Genomic DNA, 27,058 nt, shown 5'->3' with positions numbered 1-27,058 from the left:
AAAGCTTTTAAGTTTGATTAGGTCCCATTTGTTTATTTTTGCTTTTATTTCTTTTGCCTTGGGAGGCTGTCCGAAGAAAACATTGCTATGATTTATGTCAGAGAATGTTTTGCCTATGTTCTCTTCTAGGAGTTTTATGGTGTCATGTCTTGTATTTAAGTCTTTAAGCTATTTTGAGTTTATTTTTTTGTATAGTGTGAGGGAGTGTTCTAACTTCATTGATTTACATGCAGCTGACTGTCCAGCTTTCCCAACACCACTTGCTGAAGAGACTGCCTTTTCTCCATTGTATATTCTTGCCTCCTTTGTCGAAGATTAATTGACCATAAGTGGGTAGGTTTATTTCTGGGCTCTGTATTCTGTTCCATTGATCCATGTCTTTTTTTGTGCCCATACCACACTGTTTTGATTACTGTAGCTTTTGTAGTATTGTCTGAATTCTGGGAGGGTTATGCCTCCAGCTTTGTTCTTTTTCCTCAGGATTGCTTTGGCAAATCTGGGTCTTTTGTGATTCTGTATAAATTTTAGGATGATTTATTCTAATTCTGTGAAAAATGTCATGGATAATTTGATAGGGGTCACATTAAATCTGTAGATTGGTTTGGGTAGTATGGACATTTTAACAATATTAATTCTTCCACTTCGAGAACATGGGATATCTTTCCATTTCTTTGAATCATCTTCAGTTTCTTTTATCAATGTTTCACAGTTCTCAGTGAATAAGTTTTTCACCTTCTTGGTCAGGTTTATTCCTAGGTTTTTTGTTGTTTTTTGTTTTTGATGTGATTATAAAATGAATTGGTTTTTTACTTACTCTTTCTGATATGTCATTATTAGTGTAAAGAAGTGCAACAGATTTCTGTATGTTAATCTTATATCCTGCTACCTTGCTGAATTCATTTATCAGTTCTAATAGCTTTTGTGTGGAGTCTTTATGGTTTTCTATATAGAGTATCATTGTGATCTGCATATAATGACAATTTTCCCTCTTCCCTTCCAATTTGGATACCTTTTTTAAAAAACCCAGTGCTTTTAAATGCCGCTGAATTTACTCTTAACTAAAGGCAACATGGGTAGGTACAGTTTTGAGAATGATTGATAAGGCCTAAATGATTCGAGTATGTCATTAATAGAGGAGTTTAATTTTAAAAGATCTTGCTATTATTTTTTAATATTTTTTCAAATTATTTTTAGGAACATTTGAGTTATTTTGTGTGTCCTCACAATAATTGCACACATGAGAACAATATGACTTGTGTGACAATGCTTGCCTGCAGAGTCAAATTGAATTTACACCCTGGGATTCCCTGTATAGGTAGACAAATTAGGTATTCTCTGTAGTCTCATCTATGAGTTGAAATACTAATACCTAACTTCCCAAGAGTGGTTGTGAGGATTAAATTAGGTAATTTATATAAAGTAGCTGTTATTTTCACCATTTCTTGATTTATACCCTATATCCTTTTTTTTTTCTTTTTTTTTTTTTTAATCTATATCTTTTTGGCTAGGCACTATGTGAGTTGTATTTGTCTGTGCTTTCCACAGGACAGACACCACAGAAACATTTTTTTTTAATTAATTCATTTATTTATTTTTTTGGCTGTGTTGGGTCTTCATTTCTGTGCGAGGTCCTTCTCTAGTTGCGGCGAGCGGGGGCCACTCTTCATCGCGGCGTGCGGGCCTCTCACTGTCACGGCCTCTCTTGTTGAGGAGCACAGGCTCCAGATGCACAGGCTCAGTAGTTGTGGCTCACGGGCCCAGTTGCTCCACGGCATGTGGGATCTTCCCAGACCAGGGCTTGAACCCGTGTCCCCTGCATTGGCAGGCAGATTCTCAACCACTGCGCCACCAGGGAAGCCCTACCCTATATTCTTGATTTATACAGTATTCTATAGTCTATAAATGATTTTCCTATGCTTTTGGTTTTAGTCCTATAGGAACCATATGAAATGAGCACAAATAGATACTATTTCCATTTTTATGTTACCATGGTACATCTTTTTTCCATCCATTTATTTATTTATTTATTTATCTATGAAGTGTTTTATGTAGGAAGTATATATCTGGGTCTTGCATTTTTATCTAATCTGACAATTTTTTTTTTAAAACATCTTTATTGGAGTATAATTGCTTTACAATGGTGTGTTAGTTTCTGCTTTATAACAAAGTGAATCAGTTATACATATACATATGTTCCCATATCTCTTCCCTCTTGCATCTCCCTCCCTCCCACCCTCCCTCTCCCACCCCTCTAGGTGGTCACAAAACACTGAGCTGATCTCCCTGTGCTATGCGGCTGCTTCCCACTAGCTATCTATTTTACGTTTGGTAGTGTATATATGTCCATGCCACTCTCTCACTTTGTCCCAGCTTACCCTTCCCCCTCCCCATATCCTCAAGTCCATTCTCTAGTAGGTCTGCATCTTTATTCCCATCTTGCCCCTAGGTTCTTCATGACCATTTTTTTTTTTTTAGATTCCATATATATGTGTTAGCATGTGATATTTGTTTTCTCCTTCTGACTTACTTCACTCTGTATGACAGATTCTAGGTTCATCCACCTCAGTACAAATAACTCAATCTCGTTTCTTTTTATGGCTGAGTAATATTCCATTGTATATATGTGCCACAGTCTTTGCCTGTTAGTTGTGTTTAGACCATTTGTATTTAATGGGATTTTTGATATTTTTGGGTTTAGATTACCATCTTCCTATTTTTTATTTTTCCCATTTCTTCCCATTTTCCTTTTTCTGCTTTATTTTGAACTGAGTATTTTTCATAATTCTACTTTAATTCTACTTTATTAGCTGGTTTATTAGCTAAACCGTGTGTGTGTGTGTGTGTGTGCGTGTGTGTGTGTGTGTTTAGCATTTGCTTTAGAGTCCTTATCACAGTATGCTTGTAATTGACATTATACTATGTCACATAGAGTAAAAGAATCTTGTAACAGTAAACTACCATTTCCCCCTCCTGGGCTTTATACCATTTTGCCATACATCTTACTTAGCCATATGTTAAAACCCTGCAATACATTGTTATTTTTGCCTTAAGCCATCTATTATCTTTTAAAGAGATAATAGATGTTCTTTTTGTTTGTTTGTTTTTCAAGCTTTTTCCTTCTGTTTCATTTTAGATAGTTTCTACTGCTATATTTTCCTTTTTTAAAAAAAATTTATTATTTATTTATTTGGCTGTGTTGGATCTCCATTGCTGTGCATGGGCTTTCTCTATTTGCAGTGAGCGGGGGCTACTCTTCGTTGCGGTGCGCGGGCTTCTCACTGCAGTGGCTTCTCTTGTTGCAGAGCATGGGCTCTAGGCGCACGGGCTTCAGTAGTTGTGGCACACAGGCTCAGTAGTTGTGGCTTCTGGGCTCTAGAGCACAGGCTCAGTAGTTGTGGCACATGGGCTCAGTAGTTGTGGCTCATGGGCTTAGTTGCTCCGTGGCATGTGGGATCTTCCCAGACCAGGGCTTGAACCCGTGTCCCCTGCATTGGCAGGAGGATTCTTAACCACTGCGCCACCAGGGAAGTCCCATCTACTGCTATATTTTCAACTTCATTAATCTTCTGCTGTGTCTAACCTGCCTTTAATCCCATACAGTTTAATTTTCATCTCAAACATTGTCATTTTAGTCTCTAGATTAGATCTTTTAACAAAAATCTTTGTCTCTACTTAACATGTTCAGTCTCTCCTCTTAGTTCCTTGAACATATAGAATACAGGTATAACCTTTAATATCCTTATCTGCTAATGCTATCATCTCTTTCATTTCTGAGGTGGTTTTGATTGATTGCTTTTTCTCCAACATGGGTCATATTTTCTTGCTGTTTTGTGTGCCTGGTAATTTTGGCTTTTTGTTTTACCTTGTTGGTTATTGGGTATTTTTATATTCACTTGAGCTTTATTATGGAACATGATTAAATTACTTGAATCATTTTGATCTTTTCAGGTTTGGGGTTTAAGCTTTGTTAGGCAGGACCAGAGCAGCATTTAGTCTAGAGCTAGTTTATCCCCACTACTGATGCAAAATCTTTTGAGTACTCTACCCAGTGCCCTCTAAATTATAAGGTTTTGCATGCTGGCTGGTGGGAAGAAGAGCTATCCCTGGCCTGTGTGAGCTGTGGGGATTGCTTCCTCTCTAATTAGAGTCTCATCCTTTTGAGTGGTTCTGTCCTGGCCCCGGCAGTTTCCTCACAAATGTGATGATCTCAGGTGGAGAGTTCTCTCTCTGTGTGTGCAGCTCTGCTCTCCAGTCCTCTACCCTGCAAATTCTAACTGCCTCAGCTTCTTTGGACTTGCAGCTCCTTCCCTTTAGGGTGGCTCTGCCTGGGTCCCCCTCCCTGCACTGTGGCCTGAAAACATCTCTCCAGAGAGTAAGCTGGGACAATCCTTGGGCTCACTTCATTTTTCCCCCATCTCCCAAGGGTCACTGTCCTTCACTGCCTGATGTCCAGTATCTTGAAAACTGCCATTTCATATAGTTTGTCTAGTTTTCTAGTTTCAGATAGACTGAGCCTAGTCCCTGTTGGTATATCCATTTTGCAAACTAGAAAACTGGGGGTCTGAAATAGTAAGTAGCTGAGCTATTAGTGGAGCCAGAACTGGAATCTAGGCATTATACATCAATGCCTGATGCTTTTTCCACAATATCATACTGCCTTTTCTAAGTAACAATTTCCTCATGTAATTGAAACTTATCCTTTTATGCCTTAAAGCTTAATTTGAACCATTTTTGTTGGAAATTTTAAAAAAATGTTTAAGTACCCCCTGCCTTCTTTTTTTTTTTTTTTTTTTTTTTTTTTTTTTTTTTAATTATGGAATTCAACTTACACACACCAGTGATTAATTAAGAAAGTGACAAAAGAAAAGCTATTGTAAATAGAAACAAAAAAAATAAAGTTGAAAACAAAATACCAATTAATTTAATACTTTCTTCTTGTAAAGTAGATTATAGAAACCTCTTATTTTTTTCTCAACTCCCAAATTCTTATTTCTGAAAAATATTTGCTATCATTTTTGTTTCTGACAGATTTGACAACCTGGAATTCAGATTCTCCTTTTTTTTCTTTAAACATCTTTATTGGAGTATAATGGCTTTACAATGTTGTGTTGGTTTCTGCTGTATAACAAGGTGAATCAGCTATATGTATACATATATCCCCATATCCCCTCCCTCTTGCATCTCCCTCCCACCCTCCCTGTCCCACCCCTCTAGGTGGTCACAGAGCACCGAGCTGATCTCCCTATGCAATGCAGCTGCTTCCTACTAGCTATCTGTTTTACATTTGGTACTGTGTATATGTCAATTCTACTCTCTCACTTCGTCCCACCTTACCCTTCCCCCTCCCCATGTCCTCAAGTCCATCCTCTACGTCTGCATCTTTATTCCTGTCCTGCCCCTAGGTTCATCAGAACCTTTTTTTTTTTTTTTATATTCCATATATATGTGTTAGCATATGGTATTTGTTTTTCACTTTCTGACTTAACTTCACTCTGTATGACAGACACTAGGTCCTTCCACCTCACTATAAATAACTCAATTTCGTTTCTTTTTATGGCTGAGTAATATTCCATTGTATATATGTGCCACATCTTCTTTATCCATTCATCTGTCGATGGACACTTAGGTTGCTTCCATGACCTGGCTATTGTAAATAGTGCTGCAATGAACATTGTGGTACATGACTGTTTTTGAATTATGGTTTTCTCAGGGTCTATGCCCAGTAGTGGCATTGCTGGGTCATATGATAGTTCTACTTTTAGTTTTTAAGGAACCTCCATACTGTTCTCTATAGTGGCTGTATCAATTTACATTCCCATCAACAGTGCAAGGGGGTTCCCTTTTCTCCACACCCTCTCCAACATTTATTGTTGGTAAATTTTTTGATGATGGCTATTCTGACTGGTATGAGGTGATACCTCATTGTAGTTTTGATTTGCATTTCTCTAATGATTAATGATGTTGAGCATCCTTTCATGTGTTTGTTGGCAATCTGTATATCTTCTTTGGAGTAATGTCTATTTAGATCTTCTGCCCATTTTGGGATTGGGTGGTTTGTTTTTTTGATATTGAGCTGCATGAGCACCTTGCATATTTTGCAGATGAAACCTTTGTCAGTTGCTTCGTTTGCAAATATTTTCTCTCATTCTGAGGGTTGCCTTTTCATCTTATTTATGGTTTCCTTTACTGTGCAAAAGGATTTAAGTTTCATTAGGTCCCATTTATTTTTGTTTTTATTTCCGTTACTCTAGGAGGTGGGTCAGAAAAGATCTTGCTGTGATTTATGACAAAGAATGTTATTCCTATGTTTTCCTCTAAGAGTTTTATAGTGCCTGGTCTTATATTTAGATCTCAAATCTATTTTGAGTTTATTTTTGTGTATGGTGTTATGTAGTGTTCTAATTTCATTCTTTTACATGTAGCTATCCTGTTTTCCCAGCACCTCTTATTGAAGAGACTGTCTTTTCTCCATTGTATATCCTTGCCTCCTTTCTCATAGATTCGTGGGTTTATCTCTGGGCTTTCTATACTGTTCCATTGATCTATATTTCTGTGCCAGTACCATATTGTCTTGATTACTGTTGCTTTGTAGTATAGTCTGAAGTCAGGGAGTCTGATTCCTCCAGCTCAGTTTTTTTCCCTCAAGACTACTTTGGCTATTCGGGGTATTTTGTGTCTCCATACAAATTTTAAGATTTTTTGTTCTAGTTCTGTAAAGTAATTTGATAGGGGTTGCATTGAATCTGTAGATTGCTTTGGGTAGTATAGTCATTTTCACAATATTGATTCTTCCAATCTAAGAACATGATATATCTCTCCATCTGTTGGTATCATCTTTAATTTCTTTCATCCGTGTCTTATAGTTTTCTACATACACGCCTTTTGTCACCTTAGGTAGATTTATTCCTAGGTATTTTATTCTTTTCGTTGCAGTGGTAAATGGGAGTGTTTCCTTCATTTCTCTTTCAGACTTTTCATCATTAGTGTACAGGAATGGAAGAGATTACTGTGCATTAATTTTTTTTTTTTTTTTTTTAACTTCTTCAAGTGTTTTTTTTTTTTTTCTACACACACACACTGTATTTTATTTTTACAAGAGATAGATAGACTGACACCAAGCATTGTACATGGATGACCACAACAAAAGCAACAATGATTGCAATTACCACACATGAAACACACTTATACTATGTCATAACATTGACATTCAGTCCAGTAATCCTCCACTGTAACAGCTCCTTTACTTTGCAGTGAAAATTGATTTGTATATTCTTTTCCTCTGAGTCCTTGTGGGATTTTTTTTTTTTTTAATTCAGACAGAAAGTCACAAAAATTATACTCATCCTCATCAGTTCACTCAGTCCCATGTAATTAATTTCTTTTTTTTCATCTTGATCTTTTGTTAGCACTTTTATGAGTTCATCAGTTTTTCATTAGAGTTCTGAAAATGCTTATTCATTCAGTTCAGCAGTACAGTCAGTTACCAGAAACCTGTACTTGTCAGAGTCTTTTCCATGAATTTCTTGAAGATGAAACTCTTTTATAGGAACATATTTGCAAAATCATCAGAGTACACCCAGAACTGTCTGTAAATGACAAAAGACTTAAAAATGACCATGGTTAAAGATTTGATGAAAGTTCATAATAATGCAGTTGACAAGAAAATTAGTTATTTCTGAGATATACATTTTAAAGTAATAACTAGGATTATTACTTATAACATTATACCAGAACATATAAGATTTTTAGACGTTTCCTGTGATGTCTGAAACATTTATATTAACATATTTCCATACATATTTCCATACAAATACAAATATAAGATTTTTAGAAATTTCATGTAATGTCTGCAACATTTATATTAACATATTTCCATACATATTTCCATACAAATACAAATATAAGATTTTTAGAAATTTCATGTAATGTCTGAAACATTTATATTAACATATTTCCATACATATTTCCATACAAATACAAATATAAGATTTTTAGAAATTTCATGTAATGTCTGAAACATTTATATTAACATATTTCCATACATATTTCCATACAAATACAAATATAAGATTTTTAGAAATTTCATGTACTGTCTGAAACATTTATATTAACATATTTCCATACATATTTCCATACAAATACAAATATAAGATTTTTAGAAATTTCATGTAATGTCTGAAACATTTATATTAACATATTTCCATACAAATAACCCAATGAAAGTTTAGTATTAGTTGTTTTGTTTGTTTTTTTATACTGCAGGTTCCTATTAGGCATCAGTTCCATACACATCAGTGTATACATGTCAATCCCAATCGCCCAATTCAGCACATCACCATCCCCACCTCATCGCAGTTTTCCCCCCTTGGTGTCCATATGTCCATTCTCTACATCTGTGTCTCAACTTCTGCCCTGCAAACTGGCTCATCTGTACCATTTTTCTACGTTCCACATACATGCATTAACATACGATATTTGTTTTTCTCTTTCTGACTTACTTCACTCTGTATGACAGTCTCTAGATCCATCCACTTCTCAACAAATGACTCAATTTCGTTCCTTTTTATGGCTGAATAATATTCCATCGTATATATGTACCACAACTTCTTTATCCATTCGTCTGTTGATGGGCATTTAGGTTGCTTCCATGACCTGGCTATTGTAAATAGTGCTGCAATGAACATTCGGGTGCACGTGTCTTTTTGAATTACGGTTTTCTCTGGGTATATGCCCAGTAGTGGGATTGCTGGGTCATATGGTAATTCTATTTTTAGTTTTTTAAGGAACCTCCATATTGTTCTCCATAGTGGCTGTATCAATTTACATTCCCACCAACAGTGCAAGAGGGTTCCCTTTTCTCCACACCCTCTCCAGCATTTGTTGTTTGTAGATTTTCTGATGATGCCCATTCTAACAGGAGTGAGGTGATACCTCATTGTAGTTTTGATTTGCATTTCTCTAATAATTAGTGATGTTGAGCATCTTTTCATGTGCTTCGTGGCCGTCTGTATGTCTTCTTTGGAGAAATGTCTATTTAGGTCTTCTGCCCATTTTTGGATTGGGGTGTTTGTTTCTTTGATATTGAGCTGAATGAGCTGTTTATATATTTTGGAGATTAATCCTTTGTCCGTTGATTCATTTGCAAATATTTTCTCCCATTCTGAGGGTTGTCTTTTCGTCTTGTTTATGGTTTCCTTTGCTGTGCAAAAGCTTTGAAGTTTCATTAGGTCCCACTTGTTTATTTTTGTTTTTATTTCCATTACTCTAGGAGGTGGATCGAAAAAGATCTTGCTGTGATTTACGTCAAAGAGTGTTCTTCCTATGTTTTCCTCTAAGAGTTTTATAGTGTCCAGTCTTATATTTAGGTCTCTAATCCATTTTGAGTTTATTTTTGTGTATGGTGTTAGGGAGTATTCTAATTTCATTCTTTTACATGTGGCTGTCCAGTTTTCCCAGCACCACTTATTGAAGAGACTGTCTTTTCTCCATTGTATATCTTTGCCTCCTTTGTCATAGATTAGTTGACCATAGGTGCGTGGGTTAATCTCTGGGCTTTCTATCTTGTTCCATTGATCTATGTTTCTGTTTTTGTGCCAGTACCATATTGTCTTGATTACTGTAGCTTTGTAGTATAGTCTGAAGTCAGGGAGTCTGATTCCTCCAGCTCCATTTTTTTGCCTCAAGACTGCTTTGGCTATTCGGGGTCTTTTGTGTCTCCATACAAATTTTAAGATGATTTGTTCTAGCTCCGTAAAAAATGCCATTGGTAATTTGATAGGGATTGCATTGAATCTGTAGATTGCTTTGGGTAGTATACTCATTTTCACAATGTTGATTCTTCCAATCCAAGAACATGGTATATCTCTCCATCTGTTGGTATCATCTTTAATTTCTTTCATCAGTGTCTTATAGTTTTCTGCATACAGGTCTTTTGTCTCCCTAGGTAGGTTTATTCCTAGGTATTTTATTCTTTTTGTTGCAATGGTAAATGGGAGTGTTTCCATAATTTCTCTTTCAGATTTTTCATCATTAGTGTATAGGAATGCAAGAGATTTCTGTGCATTAATTTTGTAACCTGCAACTTTACCATATTCATTAATTAGCTCTAGCAGTTTTCTGGTGGCAGTTTTAGGATTCTCTATGTATAGTATCATGTCATCCGCAAACAGTGACAGTTTTACTTCTTCTTTTCCAATTTGTATTCCTTTTATTTCTTTTTCTTCTCTGATTGCCGTGGCTAGGACTTCCAGAACTATGTTGAATAATAGTGGTGAGAGTGGACATCCTTGTCTCGTTCCTGATCTTAGAGGAAATGCTTTCAGTTTTTCACCATTGAGAATGATGTTTGCTGTGGGTTTGTCATATATGGCCTTTATTATGTTGAGGTAGGTTCCCTCTATGCCCACTTTCTGGAGAGTTTTTATCATAAATGGGTGTTGAATTTTGTCAAAAGCTTTTTCTGCATCTATTGAGATGATCATATGGTTTTTATTCTTCAATTTGTTAATATGGTGTATCACATTGATTGATTTGCGTATATTGAAGAATCCTTGCATCCCTGGGATAAATCCCACTTGATCGTGGTGTATGATCCTTTTAATGTGTTGTTGGATTCTGTTTGCTAGTATTTTGTTGAGGATTTTTGCATCTATATTCATCAGTGATATTGGTCTGTAATTTTCTTTTTTTGTAGTGTCTTTGTCTGGTTTTGGTATCAGGGTGATGGTGGCCTCATAGAATGAGTTTGGGAGAGTTCCTTCCTCTGCAATTTTTTGGAAGAGTTTGAGAAGGATGGGTGTTAGCTCTTCTCTAAATGTTTGATAGAATTCACCTGTGAAGCCATCTGGTCCTGGACTTTTGTTTGTTGGAAGATTTTTAATCACAGTTTCAATTTCATTACTTGTGATTGGTCTGTTGATATTTTCTGTTTCTTCCTGGTTCAGTCTTGGAAGGTTATACCTTTCTAAGAATTTGTCCATTTCTTCCAGGTTGTCCATTTTATTGGCATAAAGTTGCTTGTAGTAGTCTCTTAGGATGTTTTGTATTTCTGCGGTGTCTGTTGTAACTTCTCCTTTTTCATTTCTGATTTTATTGATTTGAGTCCTCTCCCTCTTTTTCTTGATGAGTCTGGCTAATGGCTTATCAATTTTGTTTATCTTCTCAAAGAACCAACTTTTAGTTTTATTGATCTTTGCTATTGTTTTCTTTGTTTCTATTTCATTTATTTCTGCTCTGATCTTTATGATTTCTTTCCTTCTGCTAACTTTGGGTTTTGTTTGTTCTTCTTTCTCTAGTTTCTTTAGGTGTAAAGTTAGATTGTTTACTTGAGATTTTTCTTGTTTCTTTAGGTAGGCTTGTATAGCTATAAACTTCCCTCTTAGAACCGCTTTTGCTGCATCCCATAGGTTTTGGGTCGTCGTGTTTTCATTGTCATTTGTCTCTAGGTATTTTTTTATTTCCTGTTTGATTTCTTCAGTGATCTCTTGGTTATTTAGTAACGTATTGTTTAGCCTCCATGTGTTTGTCTTTTTTACGTTTTTTTCCCTGTAATTCATTTCTAATCTCATAGCGTTGTGGTCAGAAAAGATGCTTGATATGATTTCAATTTTCTTAAATTTACTGAGGCTTGATTTGTGACCCAAGATGTGATCTATCCTGGAGAATGTTCCGTGTGCACTTGAGAAGAACGTGTAATCTGCCGTTTTTGGATGGAATGTCCTATATATATCAATTAAATCTATCTGGTCTATTGTGTCATTTAAAGCTTCTGTTTCCTTATTTATTTTCATTTTGGATGATCTGTCCATTGGTGTAAGTGAGGTGTTAAAGTCCCCCACTATTATTGTGTTACTGTCGATTTCCTCTTTTATAGCTGTTAGCAGTTGCCTTATGTATTGAGGTGCTCCTATGTTGGGTGCATATATATTTATAATTGTTATATCTTCTTCTTGGATTGATCCCTGGATCATTATGTAGTGTCCTTCCTTGTCTCTTGTAACATTCTTTATTTTAAAGTCTATTTTATCTGATATGAGTATAGCTACTCCAGCTTTCTTTTGATTTCCATTTGCATGGAATATCTTTTTCCATCCCCTCACTTTCAGTCTGTATGTGTCCCTAGGTCTGAAGTGGGTCTCTTGTAGACAGCATATATATGGGTCTTGTTTTTGTATCCATTCAGCCAGTCTATGTCTTTTGGTTGGGGCATTTAATCCATTCACGTTTAAGGTAATTATCGATATGTATGTTCCTATGACCATTTTCTTAATTGTTTTGGGTTTGTTTTTGTAGGTCCTTTTCTTCTCTTGTGTTTCCCACTTAGAGAAGTTCCTTTAGCATTTGTTGTAGAGCTGGTTTGGTGGTGCTGAATTCTCTTAGCTTTTGCTTGTCTGTAAAGCTTTTGATTTCTCCATCAAATCTAAATGAGATCCTTGCTGGGTAGAGTAATCTTGGTTGTAGGTTCTTCCCTTTCATCACTTTAAGTATTTCATGCCACTCCCTTCTGGCTTGCAGAGTTTCTGCTGAGAAATCAGCTGTTAACCTTATGGGGGTTCCCTTGTATGTTATTTGTCGTTTTTCCCTTGCTGCTTTCAATAATTTTTCTTTGTCTTTAATTTTTGCCACTTTGATTACTATGTGTCTCGGCGTGTTTCTCCTTGGGTTTATTCTGTATGGGACTCTCTGCGCTTCCTGGACTTGGGTGGCTATTTCCTTTCCCATGTTAGGGAAGTTTTCGATTATAATCTCTTCAAATATTTTCTCTGGTCCTTTCTCTCTCTCTTCTCCTTCTGGGACCCCTATAATGCGAATGTTGTTGCGTTTAATGTTGTCCCAGAGGTCTCTTAGGCTGTCTTCATTTCTTTTTATTCTTTTTTCTTTAGTCTGTTCCGCAGCAGTGAATTCCACCATTCTGTCTTCCAGGTCACTTATCCGTTCTTCTGACTCAGTTATTCTGCTATTGATTCCTTCTAGTGTAGTTTTCATTTCAGTTATTGTATTGGTCATCTCTGTTTGTTTGTTCTTTAATTCTTCTAGGTCTTTGTTAATCATTTCTTGCATCTTCTCAATCTTTGCCTCCATTCTTATTCCGAGGTCCTGGATCATCTTCACTATCATTATTCTGAATTCTTTTTCTGGAAGGTTGCCTATCTCCACTTCATTTAGTTGTTTTTCTGGGGTTTTTTCTTGTTCCTTCATCTGGTACATAGCCCTCTGCCTTTTCATCTTCTCTGTCTTTCTGTAACTGTGGTTTTTGGTCCACAGGCTGCAGGATTGTAGTTTTTCTTGCTTCTGTTGTCTGCCCTCTGGTGGTTGAGGCTATCTAAGAGGCTTGATGGGAGGCTCTGGTGGTGGGTAGAGCTGACTGTTGCTGTGGTGGTCAGAGCTCAGTCCCCCTGCCTTCTTAAACAGAGCATTTTGAATATATCTGAACCTCTTCATTATCAACATTACTTATAATCTTATGCAGTGGTTATCAACCCTATCTGACCCAAGTAATCCCTTTTTAATAAAATATTTTATAATGCCCTTTTATCCTGAAGAGTCTGAGCCCTTGACAATCATCAGGCTGGGTTGCTGCACTTGCTATTTACAGTTAGGATGGGCAAAGGAGTGCCAGCAGGTGCCTGGCATATTCCTCCCTGTCCCCACTGTATAAATGCAGCCTCCTCTCCCTACTTTTGAGGGTCCTGCCAAAATGGTGACTCTTAGACTTCAGGTCCATGGACACAGAGTTCAAAGTGCCCTGGGGGGGCAGCCATAGCTTATAGTTGAATGGACCCTTGCTGTGTGCCCTGGCAAGTGTAACACTCTTGAGAAGTAGGACCTCCAATCCTGCAGGACCCAGCTTTGTGAGGACGGCAAGCACAAAATCCCCCAGTGAGTCACGGGGCGTGATGGTGAGTGGAGCTACTCTTGCTTCTACCCCTTGGTTCCTGGACCCATGCATTATTGGAAAAAAAGGTGTCATGTAGAGGTCCCTCATTTAATGCATATTCCACATCCTGAAAGATGGCACTGCAGTCTTTTAGCATATTGTCTCTGAATACTCTGAGTTGGTGCTACACCTGTGCCTTCAAAAGGCAGTTCCAGTGTTCTGTGAGGCTGGCTGCTTCTGGCTGGTGCAGGATGTAATACAACCAGTGGATTCCATGGTCATGGGCTCACTCCTCCTCTTACTCTGCTGTAAAGTGGGTTCCCTGGTTGGATGCTCTGTTATAGAGGACTCCATACCTGTGGAATGGGGAATCTGTATGGATAGTGGTGCTGGCTGAGGCTCTGCAAACAGGGAAGACAAGCCCATACCTAGTATAGCTATCCATCCCTGTGAGGGACAAATTGCTGGCCCTTCTGGGATGAAGGGAGTTCAAAGTAGTTGGTTTGCCACCAAGTAGCCAGTTGGTCTCCCTGAGGACTAGTGCCTATCGCTGACAGGTTAGCCATTTCAGAGGCAGCAGTAGCTAGATTGACCTTGGTAATCTATATGCATGTTAGGGAATGCAGTGGATTCCTGCCCACCCCCCAGCTCTGCTCTCCACCACTCTGACTCAGCTCTCTGCCCTTAGGAGGCTGACCTCTTTGCATTGCATCATCTGGGCTCCCTTGTCCTGTAGGTTTGGTCAGTGGGAGGCCCAGCAGATCAGAGAGTAAGAGGAGAGAGAGATTATCCCCCAGCTCCTTACCTTCCAAGCCATGGTTTTGCAGAAGTGGTATCCCTTAACCAAAGGCCACAGCTCCTGTTGAGCTGACCTTTGTTAAGCTCCGAGCATTCACAGGGTTCCCACACAGTTCCTTCTTCTCCCGCCTGTAGCTAGAGATGGTAATGGCCTTCCACTGTTTATACTCCAGAGTGCTTCTTCAACATCCCCTGTTGGCTTCCCTTAATCTGCCCCACCATGTAGACAGTCTCTACAATCAGACTGTCTTCAGTCTGAGGATGCCATCTGTTCCTTCCAGGACCCCAACTTACAAAATAGAGTATTTTCTTCCTTGCCTTTTAAATTAAACTGTAGACAGTAAACATATTTTCGCCTTTCCTTAATTCACTTGACAAATATTTGCCAGATTCTGTACTGCTCTTTGAGAAAACAGTGGTGAACAAGACAAATGGGTAACTTTGTCTTGTTAATAAAAAGGTAACTTCAAACAGTGATAAATGATCACCCTGAGTAATCCTTCTGAGGACTGCAAGTGAAGCCTCCTTAGATTGGACAGTCTGGGTAGGTCTTTTGGAGATAGTGAGGTTTAAGGACCTGAGGACCTTGACCTGAAGGAGGAGCTTGCTCAAAGATCTGAGAGCAGGATATTCCAGATAGTGAGGCGGTAGGCAAGGGCAAAGGCCAAAGAGACCAATGAGCTTGGCTTGTTTGATACACAGAAGCTTCTGGAATATGGTGAGCAATACATGCAGGTGATGGGCAATTTGCCTATGTGTTTGTAGCAAGAACAATGTGCCAACTTGTAATATGGTGTTGGCCTCTTTTCAAAGAAGACAATCCAGTTTGCTGAGCAAGTACTTTTCAGACTACTTATTGGGCATATGCTAGATCTTAGCAAGACCTATCTCTGTATAACCACTTAACTGTGACCCCAAGTTACCTAAGGTCACAGCTACAAAGTTGCAGAGGTGAGATGCCAACCATTTCTGTTTTATTCCAATCTCGGAGGTAATTTCCCCTCTAAATTAAGGGATTGAGGAGGAATCTGTCAGCTGAAGGTCCTCAGCAGTGTTAAGAGATAAGTAATCTGTCCAAAGACGCTAATAAATCCAAAGATACCCAGAGAGTGGGAAGATATAACCGGTCTTTTTTTCAAAAACGGCTGTGGATATGCTCAAATTACAAAGATCCAAGCAAGTCTGTTGTTTTTATTTGATTATTACTGGAGTTAGTGGGAGAGTTATGTGGGACCCATTTTAGGATACAAAATCCTGGTAGGAATCTGAGCCAGCAGAGAATGTGCTTGACTTCCAGCCTTACCCCCCCTTTCTTGAAAAAGACTGTTCCGGCCATTTGATTCTCATTCAGGCTTTCCTACTTTAACCCTGTGGTGTACGTTTGCAACCGAATCGCAGTATAGGTTAAATGTGATACATACTAGATGATTATTTTTGGCCAGGTTGTGTTTCCACTACAGAATTAAGCCATCAGCTCATCAAAAGTTGGAGTTCTTTTTCCCTATCTTTTGCATTTGTTAAAGTCTCAATTTTCTCAAATGAAAGACTTCTCTAGGTCAGGAACAAGGTCTTACAATTTGTTTCCAGCACCGCATGTCTGGCACATAGTAAATGGTGAGAGTATTAAATATTCTAAGAGGCATCCTTCCACTAGGCTCAATCCCGACCCTGACTGCGTCTGGATGAATGCACAAGAGGTCGCTTTCCACCACCAAGCGGCGCTAGGGCACCATCTAGAAAGGATTCACTAAGTTTTCCACAGGGTTTGAAGTTTCGTACTTCAAAACTTCTCTGACACTTCAAAGTGTCAGGTTAATTCACAAGTCGAGGGGAATTTTCCCAACAAATGAATGATGCCGCAGCCAAGGGTAGGCTGCAGAAGGCGCTCTGAGTCTCTGGGTGCACCACAGACCTCTTGGGATCGCAGCTGGAACTCGGGCTGAGGAGTCGCAGAGGTGCATGCGCGGGAGTGGGTGCAGCCCGGCGTCCAGGGCAGGTGAGGGCGGAGATGAGTGCTGCGCGCGGGGTCAGCCAGGTACGCGCTGGGGGGCTCCGAGGAGCCAGCTCCCTTTCCGCCCCCGCCCCCGCCCCCTCGCCGCGCGGGGCCGGCCTGGCCGCTCCTCCCCTGGGTGGGTCCCGGCTCCTTTTCTGGCAGGGTCTATTTGCATAGAGGAAACTGCCCAAAGTGGCCGCTGTGGAGGAGCTGGCGGCAGGGAAGGGGGCGTGCGCCGCGGTCCGCTGCTGCCCGGAGGCCAAGCCCCGCGCCGGGCCGACCTCGTGCCTCGGGCTCTCCAGCACGCTCCAGCACGCTCAGCCAGCGACCCGGCTCTGTGCACCGTCCCCTCTGAGAGTCCACCCGCGACGAGCACACCATGAGTCCAGGCCAGGGCGCCGGCGGCGACGCGCGGAAGGGCTGCCGGGCGGGCGGCGGCGGCGGCGCGGGGCGCCCCGCGACGGCAGCTGGGGCCTGGGCGGTGAGCGCGCTGTGCCTGCTGCTCTCCGCCGGCTCGGCGGTCGCCTGCCTGCTGCTGGGCGTCCAGGCGGCCGCGCTGCAGGGCCGGGTGGCGGCGCTCGAGGAAGAGCGGGAGCTGCTGTGGCGCGCGGGGTCGCCGGACACCCTGGTCGCCTGGGCCGAGCCGCAACTGGAGCGCCTGCTGCGCGAGGTAAGTCGCCGAGCGCGGGGCTGGGAGTGTCCGTGCGCCGGGAGCCGTCGCGGTGAGGAGCGGTCGCCCGCCAGCTGTGAGCGCCCGAGCAGCCTGCGCGGGGTCGGGGGTGGGGTGGGGTGGGGAGGGAGGCTGGGGTGCTGGCGGCCGAGGGGTCCTGCTGTTCCCGCTCCAGCCTCAGGGTCGGCCTGCGTGAAAAACAACCTAGAAGGGCTGTTTCGGGAACGAGCAGGGGGAGGAAGAGGAAAGACTGAGGACTTTGAAATAACAGATCTGGGGGCGAGTCTCCACTGGTGTGTGCGCGTCTCCACTGGTGTGTGCGCTCGGACCGGTGGCTTCCCGCCTGCGTTAAGCGCCTGCCTTCCTACCTGTGCCGGGATAATGAAGAAGCTCTTGCGGGAAGTGTGTGCTGACTTCTGTCACTGGTTGCAGCTACTGTTCCCAACGCTGATATACCTGCAGAGGTGTGGGACTGCCAGCAGACCGGAGGTTTCCTGGTGGCGGGAAACCTCAGTCAGACCCTGGCCGGGGCCCTTGGAAGGACATGGTCAATCCAGCCTGCCCTGTCCACCCTCCGGCCCCTCAGGAAAGTGTTTCAGAACAGCTCCATCTTGGAGATGCTGTGCTGTGCCTGGGGCTGCTTGAGCTCAGCGCTCACCCAGGGCAACCCAGACCTGAGGGGGTGCCAACATCAGCTTGGCAGGGTGAGGGGAATAAAACACAGTCCGGGCCAAAAAATACAGATTCTGGATTCGGTGGACGCCACCTAGGCGATGCCCCCTGGGCATTGTGGACACAGCAGATGCTGAGTTTCCTTGCTGGAAGCATCATATGAGACTCTCTGACACTTCTGTTAAGGTTGCTGCTATGTGTCTTCAAATCAGGAGCCACATTTGGAACTTCAAATCTCTCACCCATCATGCTGATCAAAACCTCCAGCTTTTGTGCAGCAGGGCACCTCCCCATAGAACAGGGGTGGTAGACTGGCCAGAGCGCCTCTGGTTGTGCTGGCCTCCCTTGCCTGAGGCATCCTCTTCTTCCTAGGAAAGGCAGCTACCCCAAGATCGCAAGCATACTCCCCAAAGGGGCATCCTCAACTGTAGTATGAATAGCACCACAGTGTTTTCAAGGTAGAGGAGAGGATGGGCAAGGCTGTTACTACCATTTCCCCTGAACTGTGCCCAGCTGTGATCTTTATTAAAGTAGCTGTGTATCCAGTTTTGAGTTAATTTGGATTCTTTAAGGTGAATGGGGGAAGACTGTACCATGCCTTTTGTGTTCACCATACCTATTTCTTAGTCACTTTAAGCCAGTATTACATCTCTTCTAACTTGGTTTTGGGCAAAATTGCTGCTTCATGAAATGATTTCCTATGTTCCTCTTGAAAGTGCCTGCAGATTTTAGAAATCTCTCTGGAGCCCTGCTGGCAACTCCTGGTGATGGTTTCATAATTGCAGCCCATTACCTTTTGGCAAATCCTTAGAGACAAGGGTGTTGAATTGATTTATGGAGGGCCAGTAAAATTTCTACCTGTTAGTGCTATAACTGTGGCTGTTCTTTCGAATAGGGGGCCCTTTTTACTTAATAAAAAATAAACTGCAAGTTTTGATTGAGTAAATCAGAAATCCCAATAAAACCTTTAGAAGGAACTTGCAAATTGTGTCCATTCTAATAGGGAGGAGAGTCCTGGGAAAGCAGCCACGGCTGAGATTTTCAAGTCCTGAACTATGCAGATCACAGGGGGCTTCGTCCTGCTTCCAAGGAGTTATTGGGCAGAGTATTCCCGCTGTCTCTCCCTCTCTGTTTCTCTCTCTCTCTCTCTCTCCATACCACCCCGCCGCCACCCCACCCCCCACTTCTTTCCTCTTCATTAGTAAGGGGAAGGGAAAATTTCAAATCCTGGGATTTCCACTTGAAATTCGCTATACCATTCTGCAGGCTATACCATTAGCATAGGACACATCTTAGCACTTCGTGCTACTAGCTAACCAAGTTTGGTGTTGAGGAGTCTCTACTTGGAGCATCTGAGATGCTACACTATGAATGCAGTTGGGGTTCAGCTTCTGGCTCTTTGAGTATCGCTGTGAAAAGGCATCTCTTTCCCAGGGCACCAGTCTGTTCCTGCTCCTAGCCATTCTTCTCACAAATGTCACTGGATGGGAAATGTACATGGCCTGGCCAGTGACCCTGAGAGTCCCTGGCTGAGATGAGGGGACTCATGGGAGGTGCATAGTGGGAGTTGGTAATTGGGTTTAAATAGATGTGAAGACAATTTAGAAAAACTATTCGATACGAAGGACAAATAAATAATGAACTGAAAATCTCTTAAAGAAAGAACCTTTGTACTTGAACATGTTTTTCAGTTCTAATTTGTTCTCAGTGAAGCATCCTTTCAGCCTGTGCTGAAGTAGTTGTGTATGTGAGGATGCCTGCAGCTTGTCCTTTTACCAACAATCTTGTTTTCAGAGAATAGAAATCCTTGCCAACCGTACACAACTTTAATGTCAGAAAAAATACATTAAAAATAAGCCAACAGAAGCCACTGTTAATATGGGACCCACTGTCTTTGTTCCCTTGGGAACAGAACTGTGAAATAACTTCTTTGGGACTGGCTGATGTGCCTGATAATGTAGATATAGAAGCTACAAAAAAGAAATATTCATGATAACTCATGATTATTAAAGACCCTTCCCATGGTACAAAATAAAGAAATGGTTTTCAGAAAATAAAAGCAAGATTTTTGAGCAAGAGTCATTAACAATAGTATCTTCAGTACGACCCAAAAATATAAATGCAAAACAAGCATCTGATATTATGCTTTTAAAGTGCTTTAAAGAGCTTGCCTCGGTAATCAACCCCCCCCATTAGTTATACCTATAGTTACAGTATTACAAAAGCTTAAATTTTAGAGTAAATAAAATAGCTGCTATACTACAGTAAAAATTTTAATGCAAGGATTAAAGAAATATTTAGTTGTATTCAGAGGAAACTATTTTCAGCTTACAATGGATTTATTGTTGGCTGTTGGTCTTCCATTCTCCAGACCAATCAGTTTGAAAACAAGAAAAACCCAGAGACTCTGGGTAAAATTCAAGCCCTTTGCTTCCCTACCATCAACTATATATATTGGTTAAGTTACCATAAAACCCAGAATCAAATGTAGCTTTATTTGGCCTCGGTGGCAGCTTGTCACTTATCAGGACTGCTCTAAGGTGTATGCTTTAATAAAAATGCCAATTTTTGAATCCCATGGCACAACTGGAGATGGAGTATAAATCATAGCTACATTTGTTTCCTTGACATTTCCTGGCTCCCAAACCAAAAAAGTTTCCAGTTACTTCCTGGCATGCTCACTTTATCTCTCCACTCTTTTTTTTTTTTTTTTCTTGTTTTTTTTGCAGAAGTTTAGGAGAGCTTTATAATACTAGCAGCATGTTTAGAATGAGCCAACTGTTGGGGCATTCCTTTCACAGATATATTTTGGAATTGTTAAATTGGACTTTTGCACATTAGCTTTGAAGATTTGCAACATCGCTCCTGAAGTTCAGGGATCTGTAAGCTGAATGAATTTATACCAGCAGGCAGAGAGGGGTAGATGATAAATGGGGTTTCAGGCCCACTATTTACTAGTCCTGGCATCTAACCTCTTTAACTTCCTGAGCTCCAGCTTCCTCTTCCCTAATACAATGGTCACAACTACCTGTGTACTGATGAGCAAATAAGATAATGCAGAGGAAAGTGTTGGTCAGTAAGTCTTTTGATGGCGAGTACCAAAATCCCCCAGTGTGATTCCTTAAACAGTACAGTCATTGAATTCTCTTGCATAACCTGAGAATCCTGGAAGTCAGCCTGCAGATCCTGGGTTAGTTCAATGACTTGGCCATGACTGGGGTGCCAGGTCATTGTCTGCCATTCTCTTGGTCTTTCCTCATGGTCACAATATGGCGGCTGCAGCTCCAAGCACATGTCTTCACACAAGAATAGCCAAGGTAGAAGGGAAGAGGGCAGGAAAAAGCTATCTTCTCAAGAGTCTTTCTTCTTCATTTGAGTCAGGGAACTTTCCTTATAGCCACCAGCCAGAACCAGGGCCAGTGATCATCATCATCCTGTCAAGGGTGATGGGGTTGCCACAGGAGGCTTTGGCCGAGCTTGACGAATCCTCTGAGTCTGGGCATGTTGCCAGTGGAACAAAATTGTAGCTTTGTGAGGAAGGGAGCCTAGGAATGGCTATTGGGGAACAACCAACAGTGTCAGATGGGTGCCCTAGAATGTCGTCCTAGAGGAGGACAGGGTGGGGGTGGAGGGAGGGGGAAGTCATCCATTGTTTATTGTTTAAAACTGTGGAACTGCCACCGTTTTCATAACCATACCCCCTTCACTGCTCCACACTTTGGGAACACTCCCCAGCTGCGAAATTTCTGTTTCCCTCAGGGTCCTGCTCTCCAGCCCTGCATCTAACCATAGTAGTCAAAGGCAAGGTTGATGCATTTGGTGTTCTCTCTGGCTCAGTCCCATGCTTTGTAGTTTGTGGTCTTTAACCCTTAAGTGCATGCTGTTCTGATCCCAGAGTGACTGACTGGAGTGGCCTCCTCACTGGGGATGGCACTCTAGGGTCCTGCTTTCCAACTCTTTCCACGTCATGGCATACACAAAAAATGATGACACCTGCACATCACCCTGCAGTAAGTGGAAGAGGCTGCTCGGACTGGAGGGAACTGGCCCAGCCACTCCGAGGACCAAGGAGGTCAGTGCACCTGAAAACATGTGTGGTGCCCTGTACCCATCATGTGTGCCCAGGCAGCTGTGCCCCCCTCCTCACCCCAGTCCTGGCCACAGGCCCCCTTGGCCATATCTCACTGTGGCCTCCAAACCCCCTTCCAGAGGATCATGGAAGAATCATGGTCCCCAGAGCAGGGTGTCTCTTTTACCTTCCTTGAGCATCATCTCATTCGATTCCACCTTTCTAGTTGCCTTTGGGTCCTTATACTTTCAAATAGCGACGTGAAAGGACCCCAACTCAGACTGGCTTAATTAAAAAGGGAATTTAACTGAAACGTCCAGGGAAATGCCTGCTCAGGCACAGCTAGAGGTGCCTTGATTTTGTGTTTCTTTGAGTTGTCTCCATATCTGTCAAGGATGCCCTCACTCTTTCCCATGAAGTGGCAGGGCAACTGTCAGCAGCTCCAGGTCCCTGTCCTCAGCATTAGAGTTTCTCTTTCCCGATAGTCCCCCTGATTCACTCCAATGGTCAGTGTGGATGACCTGCACCAATCACTGAGATGAGCCAGGCAGCATCTCTGATCTCTGCAGGGGAGGGGGTGGGGGTTGTGTGCACCTGTGCACATCTGCGTGTACCCCACTGGAGCTGAAAGGACCAGGAGTAGAGGATGGTCCCCAAAGGACAATTTGGAGTGTTGTTATTAGAAGGGGAAGAAGACAGGGGGCTGGTAAAACCAAGTAGATGACCATCCAAGGAATAACAAGAGAGAGAGGCTTGGGCAACAAGCTGGAATCACATTCTGGAGCAATTCTTCCTCAACGGCTTGAAATCCAGCTAAAGGATTTTTGATCTAATGGGCTAGGCAGTAGGTTGGTAGGTGTTTGTTCTGCAGGTGTTTATGTGTATTGATACATTTGGGTTTACCTGTGGTAGGATCAAAATCTGTATTTCTCTTTGAATATAATGCACTCACAAAATGTGAGCTTAACAAGTTACAGGATAACTTAAAATCTTAAAACTTTCCCACAACAGCATCATGAATTGTGGAAGACAGAGGTTACTGTCCTTGTTTTACAAGGGAGAAATGTCACTAAGAGGGAGGCCATGACCTGTTCCAGGCACACAGGCCAGGCCTGGGCTCCCTCAGGTCAGCAGGAGGCCTTGGAAGGAGGAGTGATAAGGACGGGTGTGTTCTCTCCACCCTTTGTATGAGTTTCATGTCCAGCCGAGGCTAGTCAGGGCTGCCTGCTCCTGGGGCCCACCTTCCTCGGCCCACTTTCTTTTCTTTTTTTTTTTTAATCTTTATTGAATTTGTTACAATATTGCTTCTGCTTTATGTTTCGGTTTTTTGGCTGTGGGGCATGTGGGATCTTAGCTCCCTGACCAGGGATAGAACCCATACCCCCTGCATTGGAAGGCGAAGTCTTAACCACTGGACCGCCAGGGAAGTCCCCCTTCAGCCCATTTTCATCTGCTTCCCGGGGAGTGTTCTCCCCATAGGAGTGTACCCATGAGAAAGGAGGCTCCTCTCCGGACTGGTTGAGGAGTCTGTTGGGGTGCCCTGAGTCCCAGTGACCTGGAGCAGTGAGGCCAGGAGGTTGCCCAGCTTTGCCTGGTGATATGTGTCATGGTGGCCTTGAGGGGCCCGAGTTTGGAGAGGAAGCGCTCTGGACAAGGAATCAGAAGGCCACTGTCTTTAGTCTGTTCAAGCTGCTGTTACAAAATACCACAGACCGGGTGGCTTAAACAACAGATATTTATTTCTCACAGTTGTGGAGGCTAGAAAGTCCAAGATCAAGGCTCCAGCAGATTTGGTGTCTGGTGTAGACCCGCTTCCTTGTTCATAGGCGGTCTTCTCCCTGTGTCCTCTCATGGCAGACAGAAGGGTTGAGGGAGCTCTCCGGGGTCTCTTTTATAAGATCACTAATCCCATTTATGAGGGCTCTACTCTCATGTCCTAATCACCTCTCAAAACCCCCATCTCCTAATCCCATTACAGGGGGGCGGGGGGCTCAATGATTCAGTCTATAGCAGCCACCACTACCTGCTGGCTGTGTGGCCTAGGCTGGTCCAGAGCCTCAGTTTTCTATGCATGAGGCAGGGCTGAGAGCACTGCTCAGCCTGTGGGGAGGGGCCGTGGTGATTCAGGAAGAGAAGGGAGGGCTGGACAGAGTAGCTTGTACAGCCCAGGGTGAGCTCTGAGCACTAGATCCTGCTGTTCTTCAGTGTCAGGATCCCAAAGGCCTTTGGTGTAATCCTACACCTTCAGGGAGCCCTCTTCTTCACCACAGATTTCTACACATTTCCCCCTTTTCCCTTAATAATTCTGACCCCTGCCCCCCACTCGACATTGTTAGGTGTTGGTGGGAGATAGAGTTCTTTCAAACCCTTTTCTCTTTGCTCAGCTCCCACTGCTCCTGGGCTGTGACCACCTCCTTTAGGATGTTAGACCCAATGTTGGGAAATAGCACACCTGCTTGGCAACCCTTCCCCTTCCTCCCTTTTTAAAATTTAAATAACCAAGATGTATGTCGATTTAACATGATTAATGTTATTGATAATCCCACCACCCTAAAACAAGGACATTTAACCTCTTGCACGATTCCTTCCAATTCTTATATGGATGGACAGATTTATGTGTACCTAAGTGCACACACCATTTACACCTTGCTTCTGTATATTCCAACCTTTTATCAAAAACATTTTTCCAGGTGCTGCACAGTCTTTATGGTCATGTTTCATGACCACATAGGATTCCATCAGTGGAATCTGCATCCCTTTATCAACACAGCATCTAGGCCTCTCCACATCTTCGTTGGCACAGTACAGCTGATGGTTTTATGGGGAAAGTTTCTTACTTCTGTTATTTTTTATGATGTAGAGTACCTGCCTAAAGAGGATCATTTTTAGGGCTTTGTTTTTTGTCTTGATTTTGGAACATCCAAGTTTGTCCATGACATACATGTTCATTCTCCTGTGGAATTCCAAAACTGTTGCACCACTGTGAAATCATGCTTCAAGTTTTATGATGGGAAAAGTGGATTCAATCTGTCTTTTGGTTGAACTTTTATTTCAATTGGATCTGTTGTTGTTGAAAGCAAAAGCAAAAAGCGAATGATAAAGAAGTCTTAAAATAAGATTTGGAAGAACTCTGAAGATCTCATCTCAGAATTAGGCTCATTTGTTGGTTTGGTGCAGAACCCTCCTTGAGTAGTGTTTTGCAGTGCCGGGCACTGCACTTGGTCTGCGCTGCGATTTCTAATTCTGTGAGCAAATGTAACTCTGTTCGGTAAACTTCTCTGTAGCCCACACACGACCTCCAGCTCTTCCCCAATCGATTTTCTCCATGTGTAGGATCAGGATTAATCTTTAATTGTTGACACAGACACTTAGAAAACATCCCTTCATCATGTCTGGAAACATATTTCAGTACTGAGCACCAACCACTGGGAGAAAAAATAAGTTTGCAGATACAGTTTTTTAAAAAAAAATATTATGTCTCCCCTACCAGATTTTATTTTATTTATTATTGTTATTTTTTGCACCGCATGGCATGTGGGATCTTAGTTCCCCGACCAGGAATTGAATCCGGGTGCTCAGCAGTGAAAGTGTGGAGTCCTAACCACCGGACCACCAGGGAATTCCCTGCAGATATAGTTTTAAAGAAAGGCATGTCACTGTACTCCTGGAGACTACAGGGGAAACAGTTGAGGGCCTCCCAAGTGCCCGCCCTGGACAGAAGGGTCACGTATTCTTCCTTGTGGTGTTTCTTAACAGCCCCATCCCAACCCCTGAGAGATAGGCTTCACCCTCCCAGAAGTGACAGTGACCAGCCCCAGGTGGCAGCGTGCACCTGAGCCTGGGTGACCTGACTCCTAGCTCTGAGCCCTTTCTGCAGCCTCACAGCAGCCCCCCATGGAAACAATACTTTAGCTTGGAGCAGTGGCAGCTTTTTCTGCCATTGTGGACATCCTCCACAGGTGTCCGATGTGGAGGGTGGTGGGGAAGACTTCAGCTTTAAGCAGAACTGGGTTCACATCCCAGCTCTGTCATTTCTCAGCTGTGTAGCTTCGGGTAAATGGCTGTTTTTCCAAACCTCAGTTTGCTCATCCGTTAAATGGGGATTATAGTACTTGCCTCATAAGGTTTCTGTGGGGATTAAACAAGTTGATATGTCCAAAGAGCTTAGTGCCTCGTACACATCCTGAAAATCGTTCTTCTTGTTGGAATTCTTCTTTGACTGAATCCAGAAGGAATGTCTCTGTATGCTAATTGGACAGGAGGTCCTGTGGTTACAAGGATGATCTTAAGATCTTTTTACCACTGGGGTTCTGCCATCCTGTTAAGGCCATACAGAAGCAGAAAAGGTATTAACACATGTCCAGTCTCTGAGTCAATGATGGAGAAACGTGACTTGGTTGTCGAAGAAAGGCAAAGACTGCATTAGCTTCATAGCCACGTTTTTTCAGTCTCTCATTTGAGCAGAATGAGATTTTCCACTTAAATAAAAAATTTCAGTTTTGACCAAAATAAAAATCTAATTATTCACGAAAATTATATGGATTTTTTCAAACAGCCAATAAATTTGCTTTAACTAATGTTAATCTGTTTTTGTGGTTGTGCAATATGGCACGAATACTCCCAAGTGCTCATGATTAAACTAATGAATTGGAGGCCTCACACACATCTGCTTCGATTCATATTGGTAAATGAGAAAACCTTTATTTTTCTGATGTAGGCACAAAACCTTGGGGGGGGGGGAAGTGCCTTCCAATGGGTAATATGAGCTTTTAAAACAGAATTTGCTTCCAACTTTATGTTGTGAAACAAATCATAAAGTAGTTAGAAAGAATTCTGGTGTTTTCAGAAGACAATTTAAATAAAATCTACTTAACTTGGGCCTCCAAGGAGGATCATCACACAAAAACCAGAGTCTATCCATTTATTGAACTGTGCCTTTTTGTGTGATGTATGGTCTGTTATCATCTGCAGCATCTTGTT

At 42.0% G+C, this 27,058-nt stretch overlaps 1 protein-coding gene across 1 annotated transcript in view; it reads left to right on the top strand.

Annotated features, from left to right (window-relative positions):
* The first annotated feature begins 16,853 nt into the window (after nucleotides 1–16,853).
* Nucleotides 16,854–27,058, top strand: part of COL23A1 (collagen type XXIII alpha 1 chain) — a 364,442-nt gene continuing 354,237 nt past the window's right edge. The window contains exon 1 of the mRNA XM_057538500.1: nucleotides 16,854–17,337. Coding sequence (XP_057394483.1) covers nucleotides 17,047–17,337 — 291 coding nt within the window. The 5' untranslated portion in view covers nucleotides 16,854–17,046. The remainder of the gene's footprint in view (nucleotides 17,338–27,058) is intronic.

This window comes from Balaenoptera acutorostrata, chromosome 2 (assembly GCF_949987535.1).
Source record: "Balaenoptera acutorostrata chromosome 2, mBalAcu1.1, whole genome shotgun sequence".
Lineage (NCBI taxonomy): Eukaryota > Metazoa > Chordata > Mammalia > Artiodactyla > Balaenopteridae > Balaenoptera > Balaenoptera acutorostrata.
Note: the sequence above shows the minus strand (reverse complement) of the source record. Positions and strands in the feature narration are given on the sequence as shown.